This window comes from Haliotis rufescens, unplaced genomic scaffold, assembly GCF_023055435.1.
Source record: "Haliotis rufescens isolate VD_foot unplaced genomic scaffold, xgHalRufe1.0.p SCAF_10, whole genome shotgun sequence".
NCBI classification, from domain to species: Eukaryota; Metazoa; Mollusca; class Gastropoda; order Lepetellida; family Haliotidae; genus Haliotis; species Haliotis rufescens.
In genome coordinates this window covers 41480751-41508526 of record NW_025963780.1, presented here as the reverse complement: position 1 = coordinate 41508526, position 27776 = coordinate 41480751, and the positions used below count along the sequence as shown (strand labels likewise).

At 41.7% G+C, this 27776-nt stretch overlaps 3 protein-coding genes across 6 annotated transcripts in view; 1 reads left to right on the top strand and 2 right to left on the bottom strand.

Moving 5' to 3' along the window:
• LOC124146705 (latent-transforming growth factor beta-binding protein 1-like) overlaps window positions 1-9591 on the bottom strand; it is a 39116-nt gene extending 29525 nt beyond the window's left edge. The window contains exons 1-4 of one of the 2 annotated variants that reach the window (XM_048390733.1): window positions 9368-9591; window positions 8442-8570; window positions 7891-8025; window positions 7398-7426 (exon numbers count right to left, since the gene is read on the bottom strand). In XM_048390733.1, the coding sequence (XP_048246690.1) occupies window positions 7398-7426; window positions 7891-8025; window positions 8442-8570; window positions 9368-9428 (354 nt within the window). In that variant the 5' untranslated portion in view covers window positions 9429-9591. Of the gene's footprint in view, window positions 1-7250; window positions 7427-7890; window positions 8026-8441; window positions 8571-9367 lie in introns of those variants that run through there. The other variant, XM_048390734.1, reaches the window with a different exon arrangement.
• A 1433-nt stretch (window positions 9592-11024) lies between these two features.
• On the top strand, window positions 11025-27173 carry LOC124146700 (alanine and glycine-rich protein-like). 3 transcript variants are annotated; one of them, XM_046517130.2, is made up of 3 exons: window positions 11025-11179; window positions 12965-13087; window positions 13689-13860. In XM_046517130.2, exons 1-3 carry the CDS (start codon window positions 11116-11118, stop codon window positions 13748-13750), a joined length of 249 nt encoding a protein of 82 aa, XP_046373086.1. In that variant the 5' UTR covers window positions 11025-11115; the 3' UTR covers window positions 13751-13860. The 3 variants fall into 3 exon arrangements, with proteins under 3 accessions (XP_046373086.1, XP_048247809.1, XP_046373087.1); XM_048391852.1 differs by lacking the exons at window positions 12965-13087; window positions 13689-13860 and adding exons at window positions 26283-26405; window positions 27005-27173 and having other exon boundaries at window positions 11049-11179; XM_046517131.2 differs by lacking the exons at window positions 11025-11179; window positions 12965-13087; window positions 13689-13860 and adding exons at window positions 25102-25256; window positions 26283-26405; window positions 27005-27173.
• On the bottom strand, window positions 21455-23679 carry LOC124146697 (latent-transforming growth factor beta-binding protein 1-like). Its single transcript, XM_046517124.2, has 4 exons — window positions 23526-23679; window positions 22611-22739; window positions 22060-22194; window positions 21455-21595 (listed from the first exon to the last, which is right to left on the bottom strand). The coding sequence occupies exons 1-4, from the start codon at window positions 23647-23649 to the stop codon at window positions 21486-21488; spliced, it is 498 nt and encodes a 165-aa protein (XP_046373080.2). The 5' UTR covers window positions 23650-23679; the 3' UTR covers window positions 21455-21485.
• Window positions 27174-27776: the final 603 nt, after the last annotated feature.

Here is a 27776-nt window from a genome sequence, read left to right as displayed (position 1 = left end):
TTGCTCCGGTCTCCACTAGAACACACCATAGTCTAGCTGTCCAACTTGAGTCCAACAAGTGGTCACCGGTCTTACCCATGTCCGAAATAATATAATAAAATAATATTGCAGAAATACAAAACATTAACATTCAACAGGTACTAAACAATGTTACATAAACCCACACTGTATTTTTAGCATGACCCATGCACCTCACTGTGTACTGCTTGTGGTGGAAGTAGTAACTTCTCCATATTTTTAACCACCTGGTCGCCTGATCGTCCGGAAATATCATTTTTTAATGTAAATGTTTTCCGTGTTTAGTACGGAATCATCCTTAGCAACTACCTTTGTTACTTTGAAGCAATGTAGGTTTAGGATTTACAGAAAATGGCGAAAAGAAAGGTAATCCTGTGACTCAAGATATGACATTCAAGAAATGTTTATACTTGCATGGTACCTAACAGTAGGCATTGGTGAAATACTTTCCTAAATACAGATTTGAACAGTTCCGGTTAAGTTGCGTCCATCATATACTAGAGACACCCGGAAGTCAATATAGGAAGGAAGTATATTTCGGGTATCAAATATCCCCGCTACTCTTATCCTGACTGCCAGTCGTAAACAATCCTGTATATTTCGGGTATGAAATATCCCCGTTACTTTTATCCTGAATGCCAGTCGAAATCAATCTTGTATATTTCGGGTATCAAATATCACGGTTACTCTTATCCTGACTCCCAGTCAGAATGAATCTTGTATATTTCGAGTATCAAATATACCCGTTACTCTTATCCTGACTGCCAGTCGTGATCAATCAGGTATATTTCGGGTATCAAATACCACCCCTTACTCTTATCCTGACTTCCAGTCGGAATCAATCTTGTATATTTCCGGGTATCAAATATCACGGCTACTCTTATCCTGACTGCCAGTCTTAAACAATCCTGTATATTTCGGGTATCAAATATCACGGCTACTCTTATCCTGACTGCCAGTCTTAAACAATCTTGTATATTTCGGGTATCAAACATCACGGCAACTCTTATCCTGACTGCCAGTCGGAATCAATCTTGTATATTTCGGGTATGAAATATCCCCGTTACTTTTATCCTGACTGCCAGTCGAAATCAATCTTGTACATTTCGGGTATCAAACATCACGGCAACTCTTATCCTGACTGCCAGTCGAAATCAATCTTGTATATTTCGGGTATGAAAAATCCCCGTTACTTTTATCCTGACTGCCAGTCGAAATCAATCTTGTATATTTCGGGTATCAAATATCCCCGTTACTTTTATCCTGACTGCCAGTCGAAATCAATCTTGTATATTTCGGGTATCAAATATCACGGCTACTCTTATCCTGACTGCCAGTCGTATTCAATCTTGTACATTTCGGGTATCAAATATCACGGCTACTCTTATCCTGACTTCCAGTCGTATTCAATCTTCTACATTTCGGGTATCAAATATCACGGCTACTCTTATCCTGACTGCCGGTCAGAATCAATCTTGTATATTTCGGGTATCAAACATCACGGCAACTCTTATCCTGATTGCCAGTCAGAATCAATCTTGTATATTTTGGGTATGAAATATCCCCGTTACTTTTATCCTGACTGCCAGTCGTGATCAATCAGGAATATTTCGGGTATCAAATACCACCCGTTACTTTCATCCTGACTGCCAGTCGTTAACAATCCTGTATATTTCGGGTATCAAATATCACTCGTTACTCTGATCCTGGCTGCCAGTCGTGATCAATCAGATATATTTCGGGTATCAAATACCACCCGTTACTTTGATCCTGACTGCCAGTCGTGATCAAACAGGAATATTTCGTGTATCAAATACCACCCGTTACTTTCATCCTGACTGCCAGTTAATCAATAAGGTATATTTCGGGTAGCCCAGCCGTTATAGCAGTCGTGTATCATGTTGGATTTCATTGCGAACATGGAAAGAATTAGAAAAACACGTTTCTGTTGCCCCACGCCCTGATATTACATTATTGCTAATAGCAGCGTAAAACCATACTCACAATGAGTTATGAACGCTATGTCACATTTTCAATAAATATGATGGCGAACTTTTTAATATTCACAATGTGGTTAAGCGTGATATTCACATATTTATGCGAACAGCACACACTGATTGTTTAACCGTAAATAAATCTTACGTAATGCCACGGTTTGCGGTGGGTGTGTTGCAGGTATGACCGACATTTGGTTGAATTTCCTTCGTTGTATTGACATCGATCTGAGGGTCCTACCGTTTTTGCATAAAATGTCGTATATATATGTTGATTATGGGTTTAAAATCACTGTACCGCATAGAACGTGAGACTGTGGCTGGAGAAGCCTCGGCTGCAGCAGCGGCTTTACAGAGACCTGCAAATAGAAGATGGGGATGGGGACGCGTAATGAATTTGGCTTTTGGCGTAACACAACTAGCTTTACATGTAAAAGGCAGCGTTAGGTGTAAACATACATGAAACTTCTCACACTATCCGCTAACCGTTGAACCGATACTAAAGCGACATAAAACAACAATATAAACTCACGCAACTTCATCTTCTTAGACACATTAAACAAAGGATAAGTCCGATATAATAAATGCTGTAATCGACTCCAACCAACCAGCTTCCAGTTCTTCATTACAAGCTGTGCCTAAAGTGTGAAATAAAAGACAGTTTTGTGTAATTTATATGAAATAATTATCGAATATGGCTTGGGGACAACTTGATACCATCATCATTCTGCAAAAGAAAGTATCCAGTTGGATTTGACAAACGTTATCAAAATGTTACAAGACTCAAAACAGTCGCCGAAACATTGCAAACTAAAGGTCCAAAACACAGCGAAGATATCCGTATCAAATACGGCAGCGTGAAAAAAACAATTTCTTGTTTGTTTTTAATTTTAAGCCACCATCTAATACAGTATTTAAAAAAAACGCACAGGTACTGTGAAGTTCATTGAACCTGACTACACAAAAAATCCGGTATATAAATTGGATATACGTTACTGGAAAATGTTGGTGGCCTAATATTCGGCAAACGGTGTGTCAAAACGGCATTGTTTTCACACTTGTTCAAAAATGTCATGGAGGAAAACAGTCAAGGAAAATGCATGTGCAAGTTATGGCATTCGTAATTTGTGGTAGTGGCTATAAAAATGCAAGCATAAGCCAATAATTTGTCATTCAATTGTCAACATTTTTCAAGTTCGCAAATGCTGAGACTTAGCGCTGCTGATCGGAACATCGCCATGGGACGTATCCAAAGAGGGGAATCGCAGTCTTCTGTTGCACGCCACTTCAACGTCCACCACAGCACCATTTGCTGCCTTTGGGACTGATACACACAGTTCAATTCCACTGCAGACCGTCCGAGAACCGGCCGACCAAGAGTTACAACCCCTGCACAGGATCGCTACATTCGTCTGTTCCACCTGCGTCATCGCAAAGCCAAAGCTACGGAGACTGCAGGACGCATCCCTGGTTTGAGGAGGATATCAGACCAGACTGTCAGGAAACATCTTCGCTAAGCTGGAATCCGACCCAGAAGACCAGTTATCTTCCCTCTTTTGCAACAGATCCATCGACAGCGACGCTTGCGTTGGTGCCATACCTTATAGCCTTGGAATTTGAGAAACTGGACACGAGTGTGGTTTAGCGATGAATCACGATTTCTTTTTCACCGGCGAGATGGAAGACAACGTGCCATCGTCGTCGAAATGAGCGTTTTGCCCAACATCGGAACGTGATTTCGACATTATATGTGGCGGTAGTGTCATGGTGAGGTTGGGGGCATATCCTACACCTCGAGATCTGACATGGTTGTGGTTCAGGGAAATTTGACAGCAAATCGCTACATGAATCAAATTCTTCAACCTCACCTTCTTCCAATCATTGACCGCCAGAGGGAGCTGTTTCAACAGGACAACGCTCCACCGCACACAGCTCGTGTCACGGTAGACTACCTTCATAATGCCGACATCACCGATTTGCCCTGGGCGTCGAGATACCCAGATCTCAACCCAATCGAACACCTCTGGGATGAACTCGATCGACGTGTACGTCAACGTCAGAACACGCCGCAGACACTCCCACAACTGGCCAACGCGTTACAAGCAGAATGGCGCAGAATTCCGCAGGACAGAAGTCGTACACTTATCCAGCCAGTGCCGAGGAGATGCAGAGCCGTGATTGCTGCCCGGGGCGGTCACACGAGTTCAGCGCACCCTTGTGGCCTTATGTGACATGACAATGAAGAGTTTTCAATGCCTTTGTACAACGACAACATGTGACTATCGAGCTCCAAAATTTAATATTTGTATCTATGATATTAAATTAAATATATCGACTATATTAGGTACAATAAATTTACTAAATATCTACCTGTGCGTTTCTTTTTTTGAATGTATTGCGTCCCTCAGTGTTCTTATAATCAATAAAGCCGTGGTTTAATGTACAATTCTGTCGCTGCCACGAGATTACATCATCTTAAAGATATACTCTCTCAAAAAAGAAACGCATAACGAAATTGGTAATTTGATGCAGCAATGTATTGGTACAGGGTGGGTTGTTCAAAAATATTTGTTTTGTTGATTATTTCTCTGGTGTTTTTGTCTTAAAACGGCATATCCAAACGCATCCCGCATGAAAAACCCGTATGTTAAAGCATGATTTTCGATAGACGCATTTAATGTCACAGAACAATCAATCAATAAATCGATTGATTATTCTTCGACATTAAATGCGGGATCACATCATGCCGTGGATGGGTATAAAAGATCGATATCCGTCTTTTTTCATTCACTTTATTTGGAAGTTTGTGAAGAGTGCAAAATGCCAAGACTGAGCCACGCCAATCGTCACATCGCCATAGGTCTCCTGGAAGCAGGACAATCTCAACTTACAGTTGCCCGTCGAATGAATGTTCAAAGCACGATTTCACGTCTCTGGGAGAGATATCGGCAGCAGAACTCGGTGGAAGATGGACCTAGAAGTGAACGTCCTCGAATCACCACTGCAGCGCAAGATAGGTACATCCGGGTACATCACCTGCGTCAGCGAACAGCTACAGCGACCTCTACCGCTAGGCAAATACCCGGATTGAGAAGGATATCTGCACAGACTGTCAGGAACAAACTACGAGAGGCAGGTTTAAGAGCAAGTAGACCCTACGTTGGCCCCGTTATGCGTCAGCAGCATCGAAGCCATCGCGTTCAATGGTGTACAAACGTTCAGGCCTGGAATTTGGTGAATTGGCGTCGAATCTGGTTCAGCGATGAATCGAGATTTCTGTTTGAACGATGCGATGGAAGAATGCGGGTGTACAGACGACGTCATGAACGTTTTGCCGACGCCTGTGTCCCCAAGGTGGACAGATTCGGCAGGGGCAGCGTGATGATGTGGGGAGAGCCATATCCTACACTGGAAGAAGTGAGTTGGTGTTGATCCAAGGCAACCTGACAGCGCAACGCTACTGCGATCAAGTCCTTCGTCCACACCTCCTTCCCATTATCAACCGCCAGAGGGAGCTATTCCAGCAGGATAACGCCAGACCTCATACGGCACGTGTCACGAGGGCCTTTCTTCGGAATGAGAACATCAATGTCCTGCCCTGGCCCTCCAGATCACCAGACTTAAACCCATCAGAACATCTATGGGATGCCCTGGACAGACGGGTGCGACAGCTTAACCCACAGCCCCAGACACAGCTAGCACATGCACTACAGGAAAAGTGGGCTACATTGCAGCAACATCAGATTCAGAGACTAATTCGTTCTATGCCGAGACGATGTCGCGCAGCTCTGAACGCCAATGGTGGTCATACGAGGTACTGACTTCAGCGCCATCAAACGTCGAGGTGTGATTCATAAACCGACTTTTTCCGATGTCTTATTAAACAGTGATACCTTGACATTTCCTGTGTAAAATTTCTTCGAATTCCATTTGTATTAACTTGTCCACAGTGTATCAAAATAAAAAGAAATCTGTAGTTAAAATTCTTATATGCGTTTCTTTTTTGAGAGAGTATGTATCGAGCTAAAAGAAGTTCGAGTTAACTAGGTTAATCATCCAAAACTGGCTTACACATGAGATATCGCTTGGGTGAGATCAAGCGATATCTACATTGTAGATATCGCTGCAATGAAATTGCGTCACAATGCTTTGCAGATCATTGTGACGTCATTGTTACTATGAGGTCACAATCAAACAACATCACTAATTACTCTGCTACTGAAGCTGTTAGCAGTATTTTTTACACTGAGACACTGCTTATTACCGTCTACAAACTGAAAAGGTTGGAAGAATGATGTTTGATGATAAATAAAATCTCACCCTCGTGTCTTTTGATATCAAATATATCAACACTCGTTGATAAACGTGGAAAAATTCCTCGGCAAGCCTCGGAGTTTTTCCACTTTTTTCAAATCGTGTTGATATCTTTGATTCTCAAATATGTATACAGTGGATGTGGCAATCAACAGCAATAACACTGATGAGGAGTTTTTCTTCATGTTTCCACTCCTTTCCTCCACATTTAGCTGCCATACCGTTATATAACTGAATTTACTGCCAAAAGACGGTTGAACTGAAATCACTTACTTCACATCAGCAAACGCATTAACTGGTAAGACCCAACATCGCCTCTTGTTTAGAAGGTATTATTACTTGTGTCAACAATAGTAATGAAACATTTTTAGAATGAGGCGTGTGTGTAGCCATACAACGTTGTCTGTCACTAACAACAGTATTCCTTCTCCCGTGGGGATCGGGGTTAGAATAGATCCCCAGCAACCTACGCCAGACGTATAGATCTGTGGTCTGGCTCGATGGATTACTTCGCATGGTACCCCTGCGTGGGACGCTGTCAAAATATCAGTCACTGGATTGTCAAGTCCATCCTCGATTATTTATATACTGCCGTCGTTAAGCTGGAATGTTGGTGTGTGCGGCGTTAAGATAACAAATAAACACATGCCCTGAATGTACCCAGAGATTGGATTAACAACAGTAATCATAGGGGAAAGAGAATTTATGGATGTCAACTTATTTTTGTATGAGGAACACAACGTTTCGGAGTGTATACTTACTCTTTCTCAGGGTCCATCAATTTCACCTCCAAATACTCTGAAACTTTGTGTTCCTGATAATAAGGAAGTTGACATCCATAAATTCTGTTCCCTAGTGCATCTCTTCTAAATGCCTTTCAAAGACTAAACAGTAAACAAAGACAACGTTATTAAATTTGCCATTACATTTATTCATTGCAATACATTTGTTTTTATTGATCCATTGCCAGACACTGTTAAGATGTTCTTCTTCTTACATCTCTCTAAACAGCAAAGACAAGAGCCAGATTGGCATGTTGCCAAAGATGTTGTTGTTGTTATTGTTGTTGATGTTGTTGTTGTTGATGATAGGGAATATAGCTGAAACAGTAGGACATTCATAGTTAGCATACGAATCGTACAATGTCATCGAGTTGCAAGTTTATGTGTTTTGTTAGTGGATATGTTGGGTTTGGCGCCTCTCTAAGCAATATTCCAACACTATCGCGGCCATGGACTCAGTTTGGGCAGAAAACATAGCACCGATGTGGGGGATCGAACCTGTCTTTTGGTGTGACGAGCCGTCTCTTCAACAACTAGGCTGCCCAACCGCTGCTTGTAAAATGAAATTAAATGTGTATGTACGACTCCTGCCCCAAATAAAACACTCTCTTTCTTCTTTGTCCGTTAGAATCATCTGAGGAAAAGAGATCGGGTCGCTTAGTATTTTCTGTCAGCCACTACCCCACCCCACCAATATATCCTTACAGTGGAACCCCGGTAGAATGTCTGGATTTCGAATTTCCTTGAGTCGGGATTAACCATGTTTACCGCGAGTCACTTACGTCGCACGCAGGTCTTTCCGTCGGGGTAGTGCGGCACGAAGCCCGGGTAGCAGTTGCACTTGTAGTCGCCGTACATGTTGTAGCAGTAGCCGTTTCTGCACAGGGCGGCGCTGGTGTAGTTACACTCGTTGATGTCTGGAAGAGAAACATGCACTGACACACTGGTACTACTGCTTCCACACAAGAGAATATTCAATATCGAGTATCTGCAGACACAGAATCGATTGGTTGTAAAATACAAAATAGTGGTTAAAATTATACAAATGGATCACTGAAAATGAGTGATGACACCAGGTGTTCTCGAAAAGGATAAACATGTTCTACTCTGATAATTCTCTTTCCCTGACATTTCATATTTACGCCCCAGTTAGCAATATTCCAATTAATTCACGGCAAAAAATAAAAACTGGAGTTTAGACAACGCAGAAAGGTGTCTTTCAGCAGTTTGGGTACAATGACACGCTCCAAGGTCACCTGGTATGACGACCCGAGTAACCTCTTACACAACTGGAGTTGGAAACTTTCTGAATATTAGGATCATTGTTACTCACCTATGCATTCGAATGTCTGGAAGCTGAGTTCGAATCCTTGGTAGCAGACGCAGGTGGACGCCGTCCCAGCAGCATTGTCGATACATTTGCCTCCGAACCCACATCCAGAGATGGTGCAGTTGGTGGGAGCTGAGGATGGCAACATCATGCAGTGACACGGAAGTACTTACTGATCATTTCTAATACTGTTGACACCAACATAACCTGATGTATATTTCCTGTTTTGTCGACAAGGACTTGTTTCTTTCAAATATCGAGATAAAGAAACACAGTTGTAATTCACATGTACAGTTATATATAGCCACTATTTAATGCCGAGTCTGCACCAGACAATCCAGTGATTGACATCACGTGGATCGATCCACGCTATTTGAGTAGGATGACAAGCTGTCAAACAAGTGGACAGGTCTCGGGGAATCTTTGTTGTTACTTGGGATCCCCACGGAACAAGGAAGTATAAAAGTTAGGAAAATGAACGAATCTGAGAAATTGTGTTGACGTTTTTCAAATCTGACCCCTAATGGTGTTTGTCCATGTCGTTACTCATTGTACAAAAGTTCCATTATATTGCAAAATACAGAAGCACACAAGTTCCCACTAATTGGAGTTCAAACTAAACAAGCTGCAAAGTATACCATTGTATAAACAGTAACTTATATACATATAGCAAATAACAGAAGCAGGAGTTTCTAAAATTAAATTATTATATCAATATAAGTTACAACAAATCTTCAGGTTCTATTCCATATTTAAAAAGTAATGTATTCATTGTATGACATTATCTTTCTAACGCCGCGTCTGGACCAGGAATTCCAGTGATTGAAATTAACATTAAACAAATTGCAAAGTATACGATTGTATGACAGTAACTTAGCTACATGATGAGTCTTTAACGGTTTACAACACCTGGTGCTTGAAACACTTACTTGCAGCAGAGGCAGAACCAGTGATGGCGAAGATGACACAGGCAGCTACAATGACGACCATGGTGTCGGAAGTTGGAGAACGGAACAGCTGAGGTGTTTAGGACGAGAATACTTGGCAAGGCATAGTGGCATGCTTTTATACCAAACACCACGATGCAAAAATGGAACAGCGTTAAAAACAATCCCAAAGGCTCGCGACGTTTAAATGACGTTTATGGACTTTTTTAATCGCTAACATAGGGGACTTTGGGTATATGTCACCTTGGACATAAAAAATAAGTTCGGGTCGGGTCAAAAGAGATCGTGGTAAGTTCATCGTCTCCGAGGTCATTTGCCACGCCAATGTCACAGTGGTTGACCTGTGCGCGTGACAGTGTTTATTTTCACTGTGTTCAGTGTTGCGTGACGGGCTGGTGAGTGAGTGACTGAGTGACTGAGTGACTGAGATTATATTATTCAAGCCAAATCATTGTTGGTGTTACAACCACAATAGGTCTATTCCGCTAGTTTATTTTTCAAAGGTTGATTAAGTGCCCCAATTGATCCTCCACGAAATGAGTAGCTGACTTTGTGGAAATGTGGTTGTGCGCAGTCTTCACAATATTCAAGTATTATCATTATGTTTATCAATATAATCAATGAGATTAGATTTGTTTGTTTGCTTGATGTCTGACGCCAAACTCAGCAGAAATCCAGCTCCATGACAACGGCCTGTAAACAATCAAATCTGGACCAGACACTCCGTGCATGTAGTGGTCTTATTTGGTTTGATCATAATAGGATAAGTTATATTTGTAAAGTAAATTATAATAAGCCGTCAATACTGACATAAACTGAACGTCAAAAGAAAGTTTACACTTATGTCTGCTGGTGGCTATAAATTAAATGTTGCTTTTGATGCGGGAATCTCAATTGTGTTTTGGACCATAAATGTATAAATTTTAAACATGTTTAGGGTGTGTTTAGGTGGTGTTTAGGCTGTGAAACGATAGCTCATTTCATGTGTTTAAACCCTAAATGTATTAGATAGAACACACTAAATGTTTTTTCCGTTTAGGACCTAAACATGTCTTGTATACGTTAACATTCTATACACATTATTACAGGGTACAACGCGATGTAAAATAGCTGTAACGATGTGTTAAGCAATAAGTTAAAATCGAAACAAATAAACTCCACCCAAACAATTTTCGTGTAAGATATCAAATATCTAATGTGAAATACAAGTATTGTTTGCAGCGATTACACTAACGATATTGTTCCCTGACTGCATTTAAAAGATATACCTTGAAATAAAGTATTATTATGAGGGTTGATTTGACATGATCTAAATAGGTTTTATTTACACAGAGTATGAAGGATTTGGTAAACTTATGGCAACGGTCCGTGTTTCTCATGTGGGTCCTACCGCAGGCATCATAGACTTGTGGGATACACATTTGTCCTCAATGAGGGGGTCGGCTGAGGACAGCGTCTGACGCCTCGGATAGATGAACTCTTCACACATACACACGCCATTAAAACAACCTTTTTTGTCTCATAAATATGTGCCATCATAAAGAGATTATCACCAGACACCTTGTCATTGTGGCCTTGACATACACACTGAATGGCATTTGCATCAAAAGCTACAAAGAACCTGATGTTGAGGCGGAATCTCTATACATATAAAGGAAGGCTGCTTCTTTCCATTAACCATCCTGACTCTCACACAGAACGGTTCTGCTCGCAACCCTCTTGCTTCAACCATGAATTCTTCAGTTTTGATTGTTGTCTTTGTCGCCGTCTTTGCTGCAACAGCGTCAGCTCAAGGTAAATACATATTAGCATTTATGTTGTATTATTAATAGGTGTAAATGCATGGGAATGTGTACTGCATTCTGATTGGGGAAGAACTGTTGGATCTTATGAATCTTTCGAACTTTTCAGAGCGTATGAATATTTTTTCTTGATGCGTATCTATTTTCTGAATCCCATTTTTGAAAGAAAACGCAGCATTCGGTTTGCCACAATGGGTACCACACTGATAAATATGATGGAACAGTATTTGTAGGTAGAACCTCGATTTAAGTTGCCTTTGTCCACATTCTTCTGTCAGACGGGTTATCAGAGAACCATTATGACGTTATCCATTTTATCATGACACCAAAGCATTACAGCGACAAATGACCCGTGAAGATTCCGGGGTAGAATAGGTCTTCAGCAACCCATGCTTGTCGTAAAAGGTGACTATGCTTGTCGTAAAAGGCGACGAACGGGATCGGGTGGTCAGGCTCGCTGACTTGGTTGATGCATGTCATCGATCCCAATTGCGTGGATAGATGCTCATGATATCAATCACTGGATTGTCTGGTCCAGACTCGATTATTTACAGACCGCCATCATATAGCTGGAATATTGCTGACTGCGGCGTTAAACAACAACCAACCAACCAACCAACCAATTTCGTCATATCATATCTGCGTCACCGCCGCGAGATCTCATATCGGGTCCTGGGGATTATTACGTATGACTGTCTTACTTTTCAATGTCCATAATTATTTAGTGTTAAATGCATCGAATACTGAGTGAGTGAGTTGGGGTTAACGCCGCTTTTAACAGTATTCCATCATATCACGGCGTGTGAGGTTAATGTGGGAGGAAAGCCCGAAGTGATGCAGGTCTCAGACGTTTACCACTTCGGTGAAACCGACGAGCACGGGTATAGTGCTGACAAACCTAGAAACATAATCGGGGCGAACCGGGATTTCGAACCCACAATCATAGGTTTCTGGCGTGCCCAAGGGACGCAAATCTGGAGAGCAAATCGCGGCGCCTTAGACGACTGGACCACCCGTCCCCCCATCGAATACTGAATAACACCCGCAAATATGAAAACACATAATGATTATGTCCTAATTTGACTTGTAAAGGTGAAGATCCGGGGTAGAATAGGTCTTCAGCAATCAAAGCTAGTTGTAAGAGGTGACTAACGGGATCGGGTGGTCAAGCTCGCAGACTTGGTTGATGCATGTCATCATATCCCAATTGCGTGGATCGATGCTCATGATGTCAATCACTTGATTGTCTGGTCCAGACTCGATTATTTAAAGACCGCCGTCTTATAGCTGGAATATTGCTCATTACGGCGTGAAACAACAAACAAACAAAGGTTTAAGATAGCTGTAAGTGGCATTTGATCACACGAACTCACTGTACATCGATGTTGATATGGCTGAAATACTGCCGATACGACTTTAAATTTAACTCACTCACTCATGTTCACGATGACGTAATTAACCATGTGGTCCTGGCTGGTGTTTCTGTTTGGCTGTTTCTGTCAATTATGTCAAGTAGTTCCTGTTTAACCTAGGACATTGTGGTGGTAGAGGGGTATCAGGTCCTTCAACGGCAAGTTCCGGGTTCAAATCTCCCATTATGATCCCTGGTCTATCGTCACAATACCAGTGTTATGGATTTAATCAAGGACCATAACGTCTCCAGCTGACATCACATTGAGTTTTCCTCACACTCATCCTGCTGTGATTTATCTGAATTTCAAAACAACGTTAAACCATACCACTCACTCACTGCATGAACTTCTCCCATCTGTTACAGGACTTGGAGCACTGCTGGCCCTGAGTGGAGGTTTGGGTGGTATGGGTAGCCCGTTTGGTGGCGCAGGTGGAGCAGGTGGTGCAGGTGGCGCTGGCGGGATGGGAGGAATGTTTGGCAATTCAGGTAATCATAGGGGTTGTATATGGAAGCTATAGAACGATTCTCAAAGACAGGAAGAGCTGAAGTAACACATGACATTAGAATGGCTTCTGCACATGGCGCCTAACACAGCAAAACTAATAACCAGTGTTTAGTATACAATGGCGCTAAAATTATCACGATACTGAAAACCTCGTTTTAGAATTAAACCGAGCTGGGTTTGTGCGCTCGTTGACTACCTCTGAATTTAGCAGTTACATTTACAGGAGTACTGCATGGAAGAACAGTACAGCTCCCATCTAACATCGATGGGCGTGATATATTCATCTAGAAAAAGTACTTCCCCACCACTTCATTATTTTTATATATCGAGAACTTGCAACTATCCATCAAGGACATTAACTTTATTTCGAGAAATGGCTAAGGTACCTGCTGCGACATCACGTGACTTCCAGGAGAGAAAGCAATTGAAAAGAGTATCAACACAGCTACCACCATGTCGTAAGCTCGTCGCCTTCGCTTTCTGTATGTGTATTTCACATTGTACTAAAAAAACCAAATAATTTTCGTGACAAAAATGTACAGGATTTGTTTTAACGTATCGTGTTCACTTCGCATCTGACAGGTCTCAGCCAACAGCTGCTTCAATGCCGACTCCTGAGCCGAATCTTCCCGATGGAAATGTGAAGGTGTCCGTGGGAATTCTGGAAATACTACAATGGCAATAATTCATCATAAATTGCCAAACATTTAAAATTGATAAATCATTTATCAATAAACAAGGTATTCGATAACAACTAGTGTGTTTGCTCTTTATTCCCTTTTATGGGGAGTACAGGTTAGAAGTGATTCCCAACAACTATGCCTGCCGTACGAGAAGACTCAATAGATCGGGGCGTCAGGCTCCATGGCGTGGTAGACTGCGTATCTTGGAAAACCGACGGAGTGAATATTGTTCATTGTATCTGGTCTGGTTCAGTTCTTCAGCTTAATGTGGGAGGAAAGGCAAAACTGACACACGACTTTGACGTTTATCGTTGTGTCAAACCAACAAGCACGTGTAAGGTGCTGACAAAACCATTAAACATAATCAGGGCAAATCTGGTACTTGTACCTGCGATCATCGGACACCGGCAGACATGGAACACACTCAACATCAGTGACGTGTAGTGCTTTAAACCCCTGGGCCACCCTTGCTCCGGTCTCCACTAGAACACACCATGGTCTTGCTGTCCAACAAGTGATCAGACGGCTGACCCATGTCAGAAAAAATACAATGAATGATATTGCCGAAATACAAAACATTAACATTCAATAGTTACTATACACTGAAGAAGGGATGCTAATCAGAGCCACCCTTGCTCCGGTCTCTACCAGAACACACCATGGTGTTGCTGTCCAACTTGAGTCCAACAAGTGGTCACCGGTCCTACCCATGTCCGACATAATATAATAAAATAATATTGCAGACACACAAATATCAACATTCAACAGTTATTAAACAATGTTACATAAACACACACTGCATTTTTAGCATGACCCATGCACCTAACTGTGTACTGATTGTGGCGAAAGTAGTAACTTGGCCATATTTTTAACCACCTGGTCGCCTGATCGTCCGGTAATATCATTTTTTAATGTAAATGTTTTCCGTGTTTAGTACGGAATCACTCTTAGCAACTAGCATTGTTACTTTGAAGCAATGTACGTGTAGGATTTACAGAAAAGTAGCGAAAAGAAAGGTAATCTTGTGACTCAAGATATGACATTCAAGAAATGTTTAAACTTGCATGGTACCTTCAAGTAGGCATTAGTGAAATACTTTCCTACATACAGATTTGAACAGTTCCGGTTAAGTTGCGCCCATCATATACTAGAGACACCCGAAGTCAATATAGGAAGGAAGTATATTTCGGGTATCAAATATCACTCGTTACTCTAATCCTGACTGCCAGTCGTAAACAATCCTGTATATTTCGGGTATGAAATATCACGGCTACTCTTATCCTGACTCCCAGTCAGAATGAATCTTGTATATTTCGGGTATCGAATATATACGTTACTCTTATCCTGACTGCCAGTCGTAATCAATCATATATTTCGGGTATCAAATACCGACCGTTATTCTGATCCTGACTGCCAGTCGTGATCAATCAGGTATATTTCGGGTATCAAATACCACCCGTTACTCTTATCCTGACTTCCAGTCGGAATCAATCTTGTATATTTCGGGGTATCAAATATCACGGGTACTCTTATCCTTACTGCCAGTCTTAAACAATCCTGTATATTTCGGGTATCAAATATCACGGCTACTCTTATCCTGACTGCCAGTCGGAATCAATCTTGTATATTTCGGGTATCAAATATCACGGTTACTCTTATCCTGACTCCCAGTCAGAATGAATCTTGTATATTTCGGGTATCAAATATACCCGTTACTCTTATCCTCACTGCCAGTCGTAATCAATCATATATTTCGGGTATCAAATACCACCCGTTACTCTGATCCTGACTTCCAGTCGGAATCAATCTTGTATATTTCAGGGTATCAAATATCACGGCTACTCTTATCCTGACTGCCAGTCGTATTCAATCTTCTACATTTCCGGTATCAAATATCACGGCTACTCTTATCCTGACTGCCGGTCAGAATCAGTCTTGTATATTTCGGGTATCAAACATCACGGCAACTCTTATCCTGACTGCCGGTCAGAATCAATCTTGTATATTTCGGGTATCAAATATCACGGCAACTCTTATCCTGACTGCCGGTCAGAATCAATCTTGTATATTTTGGGTATCAAATATCACTCGTTACTCTGATCCTGGCTGCCAGTCGTGATCAATCAGATATATTTCGGGTATCAAATACCACCCGTTACTTTGATCCTGACTGCCAGTCGTGATCAATCAGGAATATTTCGGGTATCAAATACCACCCGTTACTTTGATCCTGACTGCCAGTCGTAATCAATCAGGTATATTTTGGATAGCCCAGCCGTTATAGCAATCGTGTATTATGTTGGATTTCATTGCGAACATGGAGAAAATTAGAAAAACACGTTTCTGTGCCCCCCGCCCTGATATTACATTATTGCTAATAGCAGCGTAAAACCATACTCACAATGAGTTATCAACGCTATGTCACATTATCAATAAATATGATGGCGAACTTTTTAATATTCACAATGTGGTTAAGCGTGATATTCACATATTTATGCGAACAACACACACTGATTGTTTAACCGTTAATAAAGCTTACGTAATGCCACGGTTTGCCGTGGGTGTGTTGCAGGTATGACCGACATTTGGTTGAATTTCCTTCGTTGTAGTGACATCGATCTGAGGGTCCCACCGTTTTTGCATAAAATGTCGTATATATATTTTGATTATGGGTTTAAAATCACTGTACCGCATAGAACGTGAGACTGTGGCTGGAGAAGCCTCGGCTGCAGCAGCGGCTTTACAGAGACCTGCAAATAGAAGATGGGGATGGGGACGCGTAATGAATTTGGCTTTTTGCGTAAAACAACTAGCTTTACATGTAAAAGGCAGCGTTAGGTGTAAATATACATAACTTCTCACACTATCCGCTAACCGTTGAACCGATACTAAAGCGACATAAAACAACAATATAAACTCACGCAACTTCATCTTCTTAGACACATTAAACAAAGGATAAGTCCGATATAATAAATGCTGTAATCGACTCCAACCAACCAGCTTCCAGTTCTTCATTACAAGCTGTGCCTAAAGTGTGAAATAAAAGACAGTTTTGTGTAATTTATATGAAATAATTATCGAATATGGCTTGGGGACAACTTGATACCATCATCATTCTGCAAAAGAAAGTATCCAGTTGGATTTGACAAACGTTATCAAAATGTTACAAGGCTCAAAACAGTCGCCGAAACTTTGCAAACTAAAAGTCCAAAACACAGCGAAGATATCCGTATCAAATACGTCAGCGTGAAAAAAACAATTTCTTGTTTGTTTTTAATTTTAAGCCACCATCTAATACAGTATTTAAAAAAAACGCACAGGTACTGTGTAGTTCATTGAACCTGACTACACAAAAAATCCGGTGTATAAATTGGATATACGTTACTTGAAAATGTTGGTGGCCTAATATTCGGCAAACGGTGGGTCAAAACGGCATTGTTTTCACACTTGTTTAAAAATGTCATGGAGGAAAACAGTCAAGGAAAATGCATGTGCAAGTTATGGCATTCGTAATTTGTGGTAGTGGCTATAAAAATGCAAGCATAAGCCAATAATTTGTCATTCAATTGTCAACATTTTTCAAGTTCGCAAATGCTGAGACTTAGCGCTGCTGATCGGAACATCGCCATGGGACGTATCCAAAGAGGGGAATCGCAGTCTTCTGTTGCACGCCACTTCAACGTGCACCACAGCACCATTTGCTGACTTTGGGACCAATACACACAGTTCAATTCCACTGCAGACCGTCCGAGAACCGGCCGACCAAGAGTTACAACCCCTGCACAGGATCGCTACATTCGTCTGTTCCACCTGCGTCATCGCAAAGCCAAAGCTACGGAGACTGCAGGACGCATCCCTGGTTTGAGGAGGATATCAGACCAGAATGTCAGGAACCATCTTCGCTAGGCTGGAATCCAAACCCAGAAGACCAGTTATCTTCCCTCTTTTGCAACAGATCCATCGACAGCGACGCTTGCGTTGGTGTCATACCTTATAGCCTTGGAAATTGAGAAACTAGACACGAGTTTGGTTTAGCGATGAATCACGATTTCTTCTTCACCGGCAAGATGGAAGACAACGTGTGTATCGTCGTCGAAATGAGCGTTTTGCCCAACATCGGAACGTGATTTCGGCAATACCGGTGGCGGTAGTGTCATGGGGGGTGGGGGGGGGGGCATATCCTACACCTCGAGATCTGACATGGTTGTGGTTCAGGGAAATTTGACAGCAAATCGCTACATGAATCAAATTCTTCAACCCCACCTTCTTCCAATCATTGACCGCCAGAGGGAGCTGTTTCAACAGGACAACATTCCACCGCACGCAGCTCGTGTCACGGTAGACGACCTACATTATGCCGACATCACCGATTTGCCCTGGCCGTCGAGATACCCAGATCTCAACCAAATTGAACAAGTCTGTGATGAACTCAATCGACGTGTACATCAACGTCAGAAAACGCCGCAGACACTCCCACAACTGGCCAACGCGTTACAAGCAGAATGGCGCAGAATTCCGCAGGACAGAAGTCATACACTTATCCAGTCAGTGCCGAGGAGATGCAGAGCCGTGAATTCTGCCCGGGGCGGTCACACGAGTTTAGCGCAACCTTGTGGCCTTATGTGACATGACAATGAAGAGTTTTCAATGCCTTTGTACAACGACAACATGTGACTATCGAGCTCCCAAATTTAATATTTGTATCTATGATATTAAATAAAATATATCGACTATATTAGGTACAATAAATTTACTGAATATCTACCTGTGCGTTTCTTTTTTTGAATGTATTGCGTCCCTCAGTGTTCTTATAATCAATAAAGCCGTGGTTTAATGTCGTAGCCACGAGATTAAATCATCTTAAAGATATACTGTCTCAAAAAAGAAACGCATAACGAAATTGGTAATTTGATGCAGCAATGTATTGGTACAGGGTGGGTTTTTCAAAAATATTTGTTTTGTTGATTATTTCTCTGGTGTTTTTGTCTTAAAACGGCATATCCAAACGCATCCCGCATGAAAAACCCGTATGTTAAAGCATGATTTTCGATAGACGCATTTAATGTCACAGAACAATCAATCAATAAATCGATTGATTATTCTTCGACATTAAATGCGGGATCACATCATGTCGTGGATGGGTATAAAAGATCGATATCCGTCTTTTTTCATTCACTTTATTTGGAAGTTTGTGAAGAGTGCAAAATGCCAAGACTGAGCCACGCCAATCGTCACATCGCCATAGGTCTCCTGGAAGCAGGACAATCTCAACTTACAGTTGCCCGTCGAATGAATGTTCAAAGCACGATTTCTCGTCTCTGGGAGAAATATCGGCAGCAGAACTCGGTGGATGATGGACCTAGAAGTGGACGTCCTCGAATTAACACTGCAGCGCAAGATAGGTACATCCGGGTACATCACCTGTGTCAGCGAACAGCTACAGCGACGACTACCGCTAGGCAAATACCCGGATTGAGAAGGATATCTGCACAGACTGTCAGGAACAGACTACGAGAGGCAGGTTTAAGAGCAAGTAGACCCTACTTTGGCCCCGTTATGCGTCAGCAGCATCGACGCCATCGCGTTCAATGGTGTACAAACGTTCAGGCCTGGAATTTGGTGAATTGGCGTCGAATCTGGTTCAGCGATGAATCGAGATTTCTGTTTGAACGACGTGATGGAAGAATGCGGGTGTACAGACGACGTCATGAACGTTTTGCCGACGCCTGTGTCCCCCAGGTGGACAGATTCGGCAGGGGCAGCGTGATGATGTGGGGAGCCATATCCTACACTGGAAGAAGTGAGTGGGTGTTGATCCAAGGCAACCTGACAGCGCAACGCTACTGCGATCAAGTCCTTCGTCCACACCTCCTTCCCATTATCAACCGCCAGAGGGAGCTATTCCAGCAGGATAACGCCAGACCTCATACGGCACGTGTCACGAGGGCCTTTCTCCGGAATGAGAACATCAATGTGCTGCCCTGGCCCTCCAGATCACCAGACTTAAACCCATTAGAACATCTTTGGGATGCCCTGGACAGACGGGTGCGACAGCGTAACCCACAGCCCCAGACACTTCAGCAACTAGCACATGCACTACAGGCAGAGTGGGCTACATTGCGGCAACATCAGATTCAGAGACTAATTCGTTCTATGCCGAGACGATGTCGCGCAGCTCTGAACGCCAATGGTGGTCATACAAGGTACTGACTTCAGCGCCATCAAACGTCGAGGTGTGATTCATAAACCGACTTTTTCCGATGTCTTATTAAACAGTGATACCTTGACATTTCCTGTGTAAAATTTCTTCGAATTCCATTTGTATTAACTTGTCCACAGTGTATCAAAATAAAAAGAAATCTGTAGTTAAAATTCTTATATGCGTTTCTTTTTTGAGAGAGTATGTATCGAGCTAAAAGAAGTTCGAGTTAACTAGGTTAATCATCCAAAACTGGCTCACACATGAGATATCGCTTGGGTGAGATCAAGCGATATCTACATTGTAGATATCGCTGCAATGAAATTGCGTCACAATGCTTTGCAGACCATTGTGACGTCATTGTTACTATGAGGTCACAATCAAACAACATCACTAATTACTCTGCTACTGAAGCTGTTAGCAGTATTTTTTACACTGAGACACTGCTTATTACCGTCTACAAACTGAAAAGGTTGGAAGAATGATGTTTGATGATAAATAAAATCTCACCCTCGTGTCTTTTGATATCAAATATATCAACACTCGTTGATAAACGTGGAAAAATTCCTCGGCAAGCCTCGGAGTTTTTCCACTTTTTTCAAATCGTGTTGATATCTTTGATTCTCAAATATGTATACAGTGGATGTGGCAATCAACAGCAATAACACTGATGAGGAGTTTTTCTTCATGTTTCCACTCCTTTCCTCCACATTTAGCTGCCATACCGTTATATAACTGAATTTACTGCCAAAAGACGGTTGAACTGAAATCACTTACTTCACATCAGCAAACGCATTAACGGGTAAGACCCAACATCGCCTCTTGTTTAGAAGGTATTATTACTTGTGTCAACAATAGTAATGAAACATTTTTAGAATGAGGCGTGTGTGTAGCCATGCAACGTTGTCTGTCACTAACAACAGTATTCCTTCTCCCGTGGGGATCGGGGTTAGAATAGATCCCCAGCAACCTACGCCAGACGTATAGATCTGTGGTCTGGCTCGATGGATTACTTCGCATGGTACCCCTGCGTGGGACGCTGTCAAAATATCAGTCACTGGATTGTCAAGTCTATCCTCGATTATTTATATACTGCCGTCGTTAAGCTGGAATGTTGGTGTGTGCGGCGTTAAGATAACAAATAAACACATGCCCTGAATGTACCCAGAGATTGGATTAACAACAGTAATCATAGGGGAAAGAGAATTTATGGATGTCAACTTATTTTTGTATGAGGAACACAACGTTTCGGAGTGTATACTTACTCTTTCTCAGGGTCCATCAATTTCACCTCCAAATACTCTGAAACTTTGTGTTCCTGATAATAAGGAAGTTGACATCCATAAATTCTGTTCCCTAGTGCATCTCTTCTAAATGCCTTTCAAAGACTAAACAGTAAACAAAGACAACGTTATTAAATTTGCCATTACATTTATTCATTGCAATACATTTGTTTTTATTGATCCATTGCCAGACACTGTTAAGATGTTCTTCTTCTTACATCTCTCTAAACAGCAAAGACAAGAGCCAGATTGGCATGTTGCCAAAGATGTTGTTGTTGTTATTGTTGTTGTTGTTGTTGTTGTTGTTGATGATAGGGAATATAGCTGAAACAGTAGGACATTCATAGTTAGCATACGAATCGTACAATGTCATCGAGTTGCAAGTTTATGTGTTTTGTTAGTGGATATGTTGGGTTTGGCGCCTCTCTAAGCAATATTCCAACACTATCGCGGCCATGGACTCAGTTTGGGCAGAAAACATAGCACCGATGTGGGGGATCGAACCTGTCTTTTGGTGTGACGAGCCGTCTCTTCAACAACTAGGCTGCCCAACTGCTGCTTGTAAAATGAAATTAAATGTGTATGTACGACTCCTGCCCCAAATAAAACACTCTCTTTCTTCTTTGTCCGTTAGAATCATCTGAGGAAAAGAGATCGGGTCGCTTAGTATTTTCTGTCAGCCACTACCCCACCCCACCAATATATCCTTACAGTGGAACCCCGGTAGAATGTCTGGATTTCGAATTTCCTTGAGTCGGGATTAACCATGTTTACCGCCAGTCACTTACGTCGCACGCAGGTCTTTCCGTCGGGGTAGTGCGGCACGAAGCCCGGGTAGCAGTTGCACTTGTAGTCGCCGTACATGTTGTAGCAGTAGCCGTTTCTGCACAGGGCGGCGCTGGTGTAGTTACACTCGTTGATGTCTGGAAGAGAAACATGCACTGACACACTGGTACTACTGCTTCCACACAAGAGAATATTCAATATCGAGTATCTGCAGACACAGAATCGATTGGTTGTAAAATACAAAATAGTGGTTAAAATTATACAAATGGATCACTGAAAATGAGTGATGACACCAGGTGTTCTCGAAAAGGATAAACATGTTCTACTCTGATAATTCTCTTTCCCTGACATTTCATATTTACGCCCCAGTTAGCAATATTCCAATTAATTCACGGCAAAAAATAAAAACTGGAGTTTAGACAACGCAGAAAGGTGTCTTTCAGCAGTTTGGGTACAATGACACGCTCCAAGGTCACCTGGTATGACGACCCGAGTAACCTCTTACACAACTGGAGTTGGAAACTTTCTGAATATTAGGATCATTGTTACTCACCTATGCATTCGAATGTCTGGAAGCTGAGTTCGAATCCTTGGTAGCAGACGCAGGTGGACGCCGTCCCAGCAGCATTGTCGATACATTTGCCTCCGAACCCACATCCAGAGATGGTGCAGTTGGTGGGAGCTGAGGATGGCAACATCATGCAGCGACACGGAAGTACTTACTGATCATTTCTGATACTGTTGACACCAACATAACCTGATGTATATTTCCTGTTTTGTCGACAAGGACTTGTTTCTTTCAAATATCGAGATAAAGAAACACAGTTGTAATTCACATGTACAGTTATATATAGCCACTATTTAATGCCGAGTCTGCACCAGACAATCCAGTGATTGACATCACGAGGATCGATCCACGCTATTTGAGTAGGATGACAAGCTGTCAAACAAGTGGACAGGTCTCGGGGAATCTTTGTTGTTACTTGGGATCCCCACGGAACAAGGAAGTATAAAAGTTAGGAAAATGAACGAATCTGAGAAATTGTGTTGACGTTTTTCAAATCTGACCCCTAATGGTGTTTGTCCATGTAGTTACTCATTGTACAAAAGTTCCATTATATTGCAAAATACAGAAGCATAATTAAGTTCCCACTAATTGGAGTTCAAACTAAACAAGTTGCAAAGTATATCATTGTATGACAGTAACTTATATACATATAGCAAAATACAGAAGCAGGAGTTTCTAAAATTAAATTATTATATCCATATAAGTTACAACAAGTCTTCAGGTTCTATTCCATATTTAAAAAGTAATGTATTCATTGTATGACAGTATCTTTCTGGTCTAGGAAATCCAGTGATTGAAATTAACATTAAACAAATTGCAAAGTATAGGATTGTATGACAGTAACCTATCTACATAATGAGTCTTTAACGGTTTACAGCACCCGATGCTTGAAACACTTACTTGCAGCAGAGGCTGAACCAGTGATGGCGAAGATGACACAAGCAGCTATAATGACGACCATGGTGTCGGATGCTAAAGCACTGAACAGCTGAGATGTATTGGACGAGAATACTTGGCAAGGCATAGTGGCATGCTTTTATACCAAACCCCACGAAGCAAAAATGGTACAGCGTTAAAAACAATCCCATAGGCACGCGACGTTAAATTGACGTTTATGGCCTTTTTTAACCGCTAACATAGAGTAGACTTTGGGTATATGTCACCTTGGACATTAAAAGTAAGTTCGGGTCGGGTTAAAAGAGATCGTGGTAAGTTCATCGTCTCCGAGGTCATTTGCCACGCCAATGTCACAGTGGTTGACCTGTGCGTGTGACATTGTTTATTCTCACTGTGTTCAGTGTTGCGTGACGGGCTGGTCAGTGAGTGAATGAGTGAGTGAGATGATATTATTCAAGCCAAATCATTGTTGGTGTTACACCCACAATAGGTCAATTCTTTACAGTCTTTACAATATTCAAGTAATATTATTATGTTTATCAATATAATCAATGAGATTAGATTTGTTTGTTTGCGTGATGTCTGACGCCACACTCGGCAGAAATCCAGCCACATGACAACGGCCTGTAAATAATCGAATCTGGACCAGACACTCTGTGGATGTAGTGGTCTTATTTGGTTTGATCATAATAGGATAAGTTATATTTATAAAGTAAATTATTAAAAGCCGTCAGTACTGACATAAACTGAACGTCAAAAGAAAGTTTACACTTATGTCTGCTGGTGGCTATGAATTAAATGATGTATTTGATGCGGGAATCGCAATTGTGTTTTGTAACATACATGTTTAAATTCTAAACATGTTTAGATTATGGGGATGTTGTGTTGAGGTGGTGTTTAGGCTGTGAGACGATAGCTCATTTCATGTGTTTAGACCCTAAATGTGTTAGATAGAACACACTAAATGTGTTTTCCGTTTAGGACCTACACATGTCTTGTATGCGTTAACATTCTATACACATTATTACAGGGTACAATGCGATGTAAAATAGCTGTAACGATGTGTTAAGCAATAAGTTAAAATCGAAACAAATAAACTCCACCCAAACAATTTTCGTGTAAGATATCAAATATCTACTGTGAAATACAAGTGTTGTTTGCAGCGATTACACTATCGATATTGTTCCCTGATTGCATTTAAAAGATATACCTTGAAATAAAGTATTATTATGAGGGTTGATTTGACATGATCTAAATAGTATTTACACAGAGTATGAAGTATTTGGTAAACTTATGGCAACGGTCCGTGTTTCTCATGTGGATCCAACCACAGGCATCATAGACTTGTGGGATACACATTTGTCCTCAGTGAGGGTGTCGGCTGAGGACAGCGTCTGACGCCTCGGAAGGATGAACTCTTCACACATACACACGCCATTAAAACAACCTATTTTTTGTCTCATAAATATTTGCCATCATGAAGAGATTATCACTAAGCACCTTGTCATCATGACCTTGACATACACCCTTAATGTCATTTGCATCAAAAGGTACAAAGGACTGGATGTTGAGGCGGAATCTCTATAAATATAAAGGAAGGCTGCTTCTTTCCATTAACCACCCTGACTCTCACACAGAACGGTTCTGCTCGCAACTTTCTTGCTTCAACCATGAATTCTTCAGTTTTGATTGTTGTCCTTGTCGCCGTCTTTGCCGCAACAGCATCAGCTCAAGGTAAATATATATAAGCATTTAAGTTGTATTATTAAGAGGTGTAAAATGCATGGGAATGTGTACTGCATTCTGATTGGGGAAGAACTGTTGGATCTTATAAATCTTTCGAACTTTTCAGAGCGTATGAATATTTTTTCTTGATGCGTATCTATTTTCTGAATCCCATTTTTTATAAGAAAACGCTTCATTCGGTTTGCCACAATGGGTACCACACTAATAAATATGGTTGAACAATATTTGTAAGAAGAACTTCGATTTTAGTTGCCTTTGTCCACATTCTTCTGTCAGATGGGTTATCACAGAACCATTATGATGTTGTCCATTTTGTCATGACACCAAAGCATTACAGCGACAAATGACCCGTGAAGATTCCGGGGTAGAATAGGTCTTCAGCAACCCATGCTTGCCGTAAAAGGTGACTTTGCTTGTCGTAAAAGGCGACGAACGAGATCGGGTGGTCAGGCTCGCTGACTTGGTTGATGCATGTCATCGATCCCAATTGCGTGGATAGATGCTCATGATATCATCCACTGGATTGTCTGGTCCAGACTCGATTATTTACAGACCGCCATCATATAGCTGGAATATTGCTGAGTGCGGCGTGAAACAACAAACAAATAAAGGTTTAAGATAGCTGTAAGTGGCATTTGATCACACGAACTCACTGTACATTGATGTTGATATGGCTGAAATACTGCCGATACGACTTTTAATTTAACTCACTCACTCATGTTCACGATGACGTAATTAACCATGTGATACTGGCTGGTGTTTCTGTATGGCTGTTTCTGTCAATTATGTCAAGTAGTTCCTGTTTAACCTAGGACATTGTGGTGGCAGAGTGGTATCAGGTCCTTCAACGGCCAGTTCCGGGTTCAAATCTCCCATTATGATCCCTGGTCTATCGTCACAATACCAGTGTTGTGGATTTAATCAAGGACTAAAACGTCTAAAACTATCTGAATTTCCAAACAACGTTAAACCATACCACTCACTCACTGCATGAACTTCTCCCATCTGTTACAGGACTTGGAGCACTGCTGGCCTTGAGTGGAGGTTTGGGTGGTATGGGTAGCCCGTTTGGTGGCGCAGGTGGAGCAGGTGGTGCAGGTGGCGCTGGCGGGATGGGAGGAATGTTTGGCAATTCAGGTAATCATAGGGGTTGTATATGGAAGCAATAGAACGATTCTCAAAGACAGGAAATGCTAAAGTAACACATGACAATAGAATTTCTTCTGCACATGGCGCCTAACACAGCAAAACTAACAACCTGTGTTTAGTATACAATGGCGCTACAATTAGCACGATACTGAAAACCTCGTTTTAAGATTAAGCCGAGCTTGGATTGTGCGCTCGTTGACGACCTCTAAATTTAGCAGTTACATTTGTACAGGGGTACTGCATGGAAAAACAGTACAGCTCCCATCTAACATCGATGGGCGTGATATATTCATCTAGAAAAAAGTCCTTCCCCACCACTTCATTATTTTTATATATCGAGAACTTGCAACTATCCATCCATGACATTTCGATGAAGGGCTTAGCCACCTGTTACTAGGTCACATCACGTGACTTCCAGGAGAGAAAGCAATTGAAAAGCGTATAGACACAGCTACCATCATGTCGTTATCTCATCGCCTTCGCTTTCTATATGTGTATTTCACATTGTACTAAAAACACAAATAATTTTCGTGACAAAAATGTACAGGATTTATTTTAACGTATCGTGTTCACATTGTATCTGACAGGTCTCAGCCAACAGCTGCTTCAATGCCGACTCCTGAGCCGAATCTTCCCGATGGAAATGTGAATGTGTCGATGGGAATTCTGGAAATACTACAATGGCAATAATTCATCATAAATTGCCAAACATGTAAAATTGATTAATTATTTATCAATAAACAAGGTATTCGTTAACACCTGGTGTGTTTGCTCTTTATTCTCTGTGGTGGGGAAGGTTAGAAGTGATTCCCAACAACTATGCCTGCCGTACGAGAAGACTCAATAGATCGGGGGGTCAGGCTCCATGACTTGGTAGACTGCGTATCTTGGAAAACCGACGGCGTGAATGCTGTTCATTGTATCTGGTCTGGTTCAGTTCTTCAGCTTAATGTGGGAGGAAAGGCTAAACTGACACGTGTCCTTGACGTTTATCGTTTTGTCAAACCAACAAGCACGTGTAAGGCGCTGACAAAACCATGGAACATAATCAGGGCGAATCTGGTACTTGTACCTGCGATCATCGGACACCGGCAGACATGGAACACACCCAACATCAGTGACGTGTAGTGCTTTAAACCCCTGGGCCACCCTTACTCCGGTCTCCACTAGAACACACCATGGTCTTGCTGTCCAACTTGAGTCCAACAACAGCTGCTGTAATATAATAATATTGCAGAAATACAAACATTAACATTCAACAGCTACTAAACAATGTTACATCAACCCACGCCGCATTTTTAGCATGACCCATGCACCTAACTGTGTACTGCTTGTGGTGGAAGTAGTAACTTGTCCATA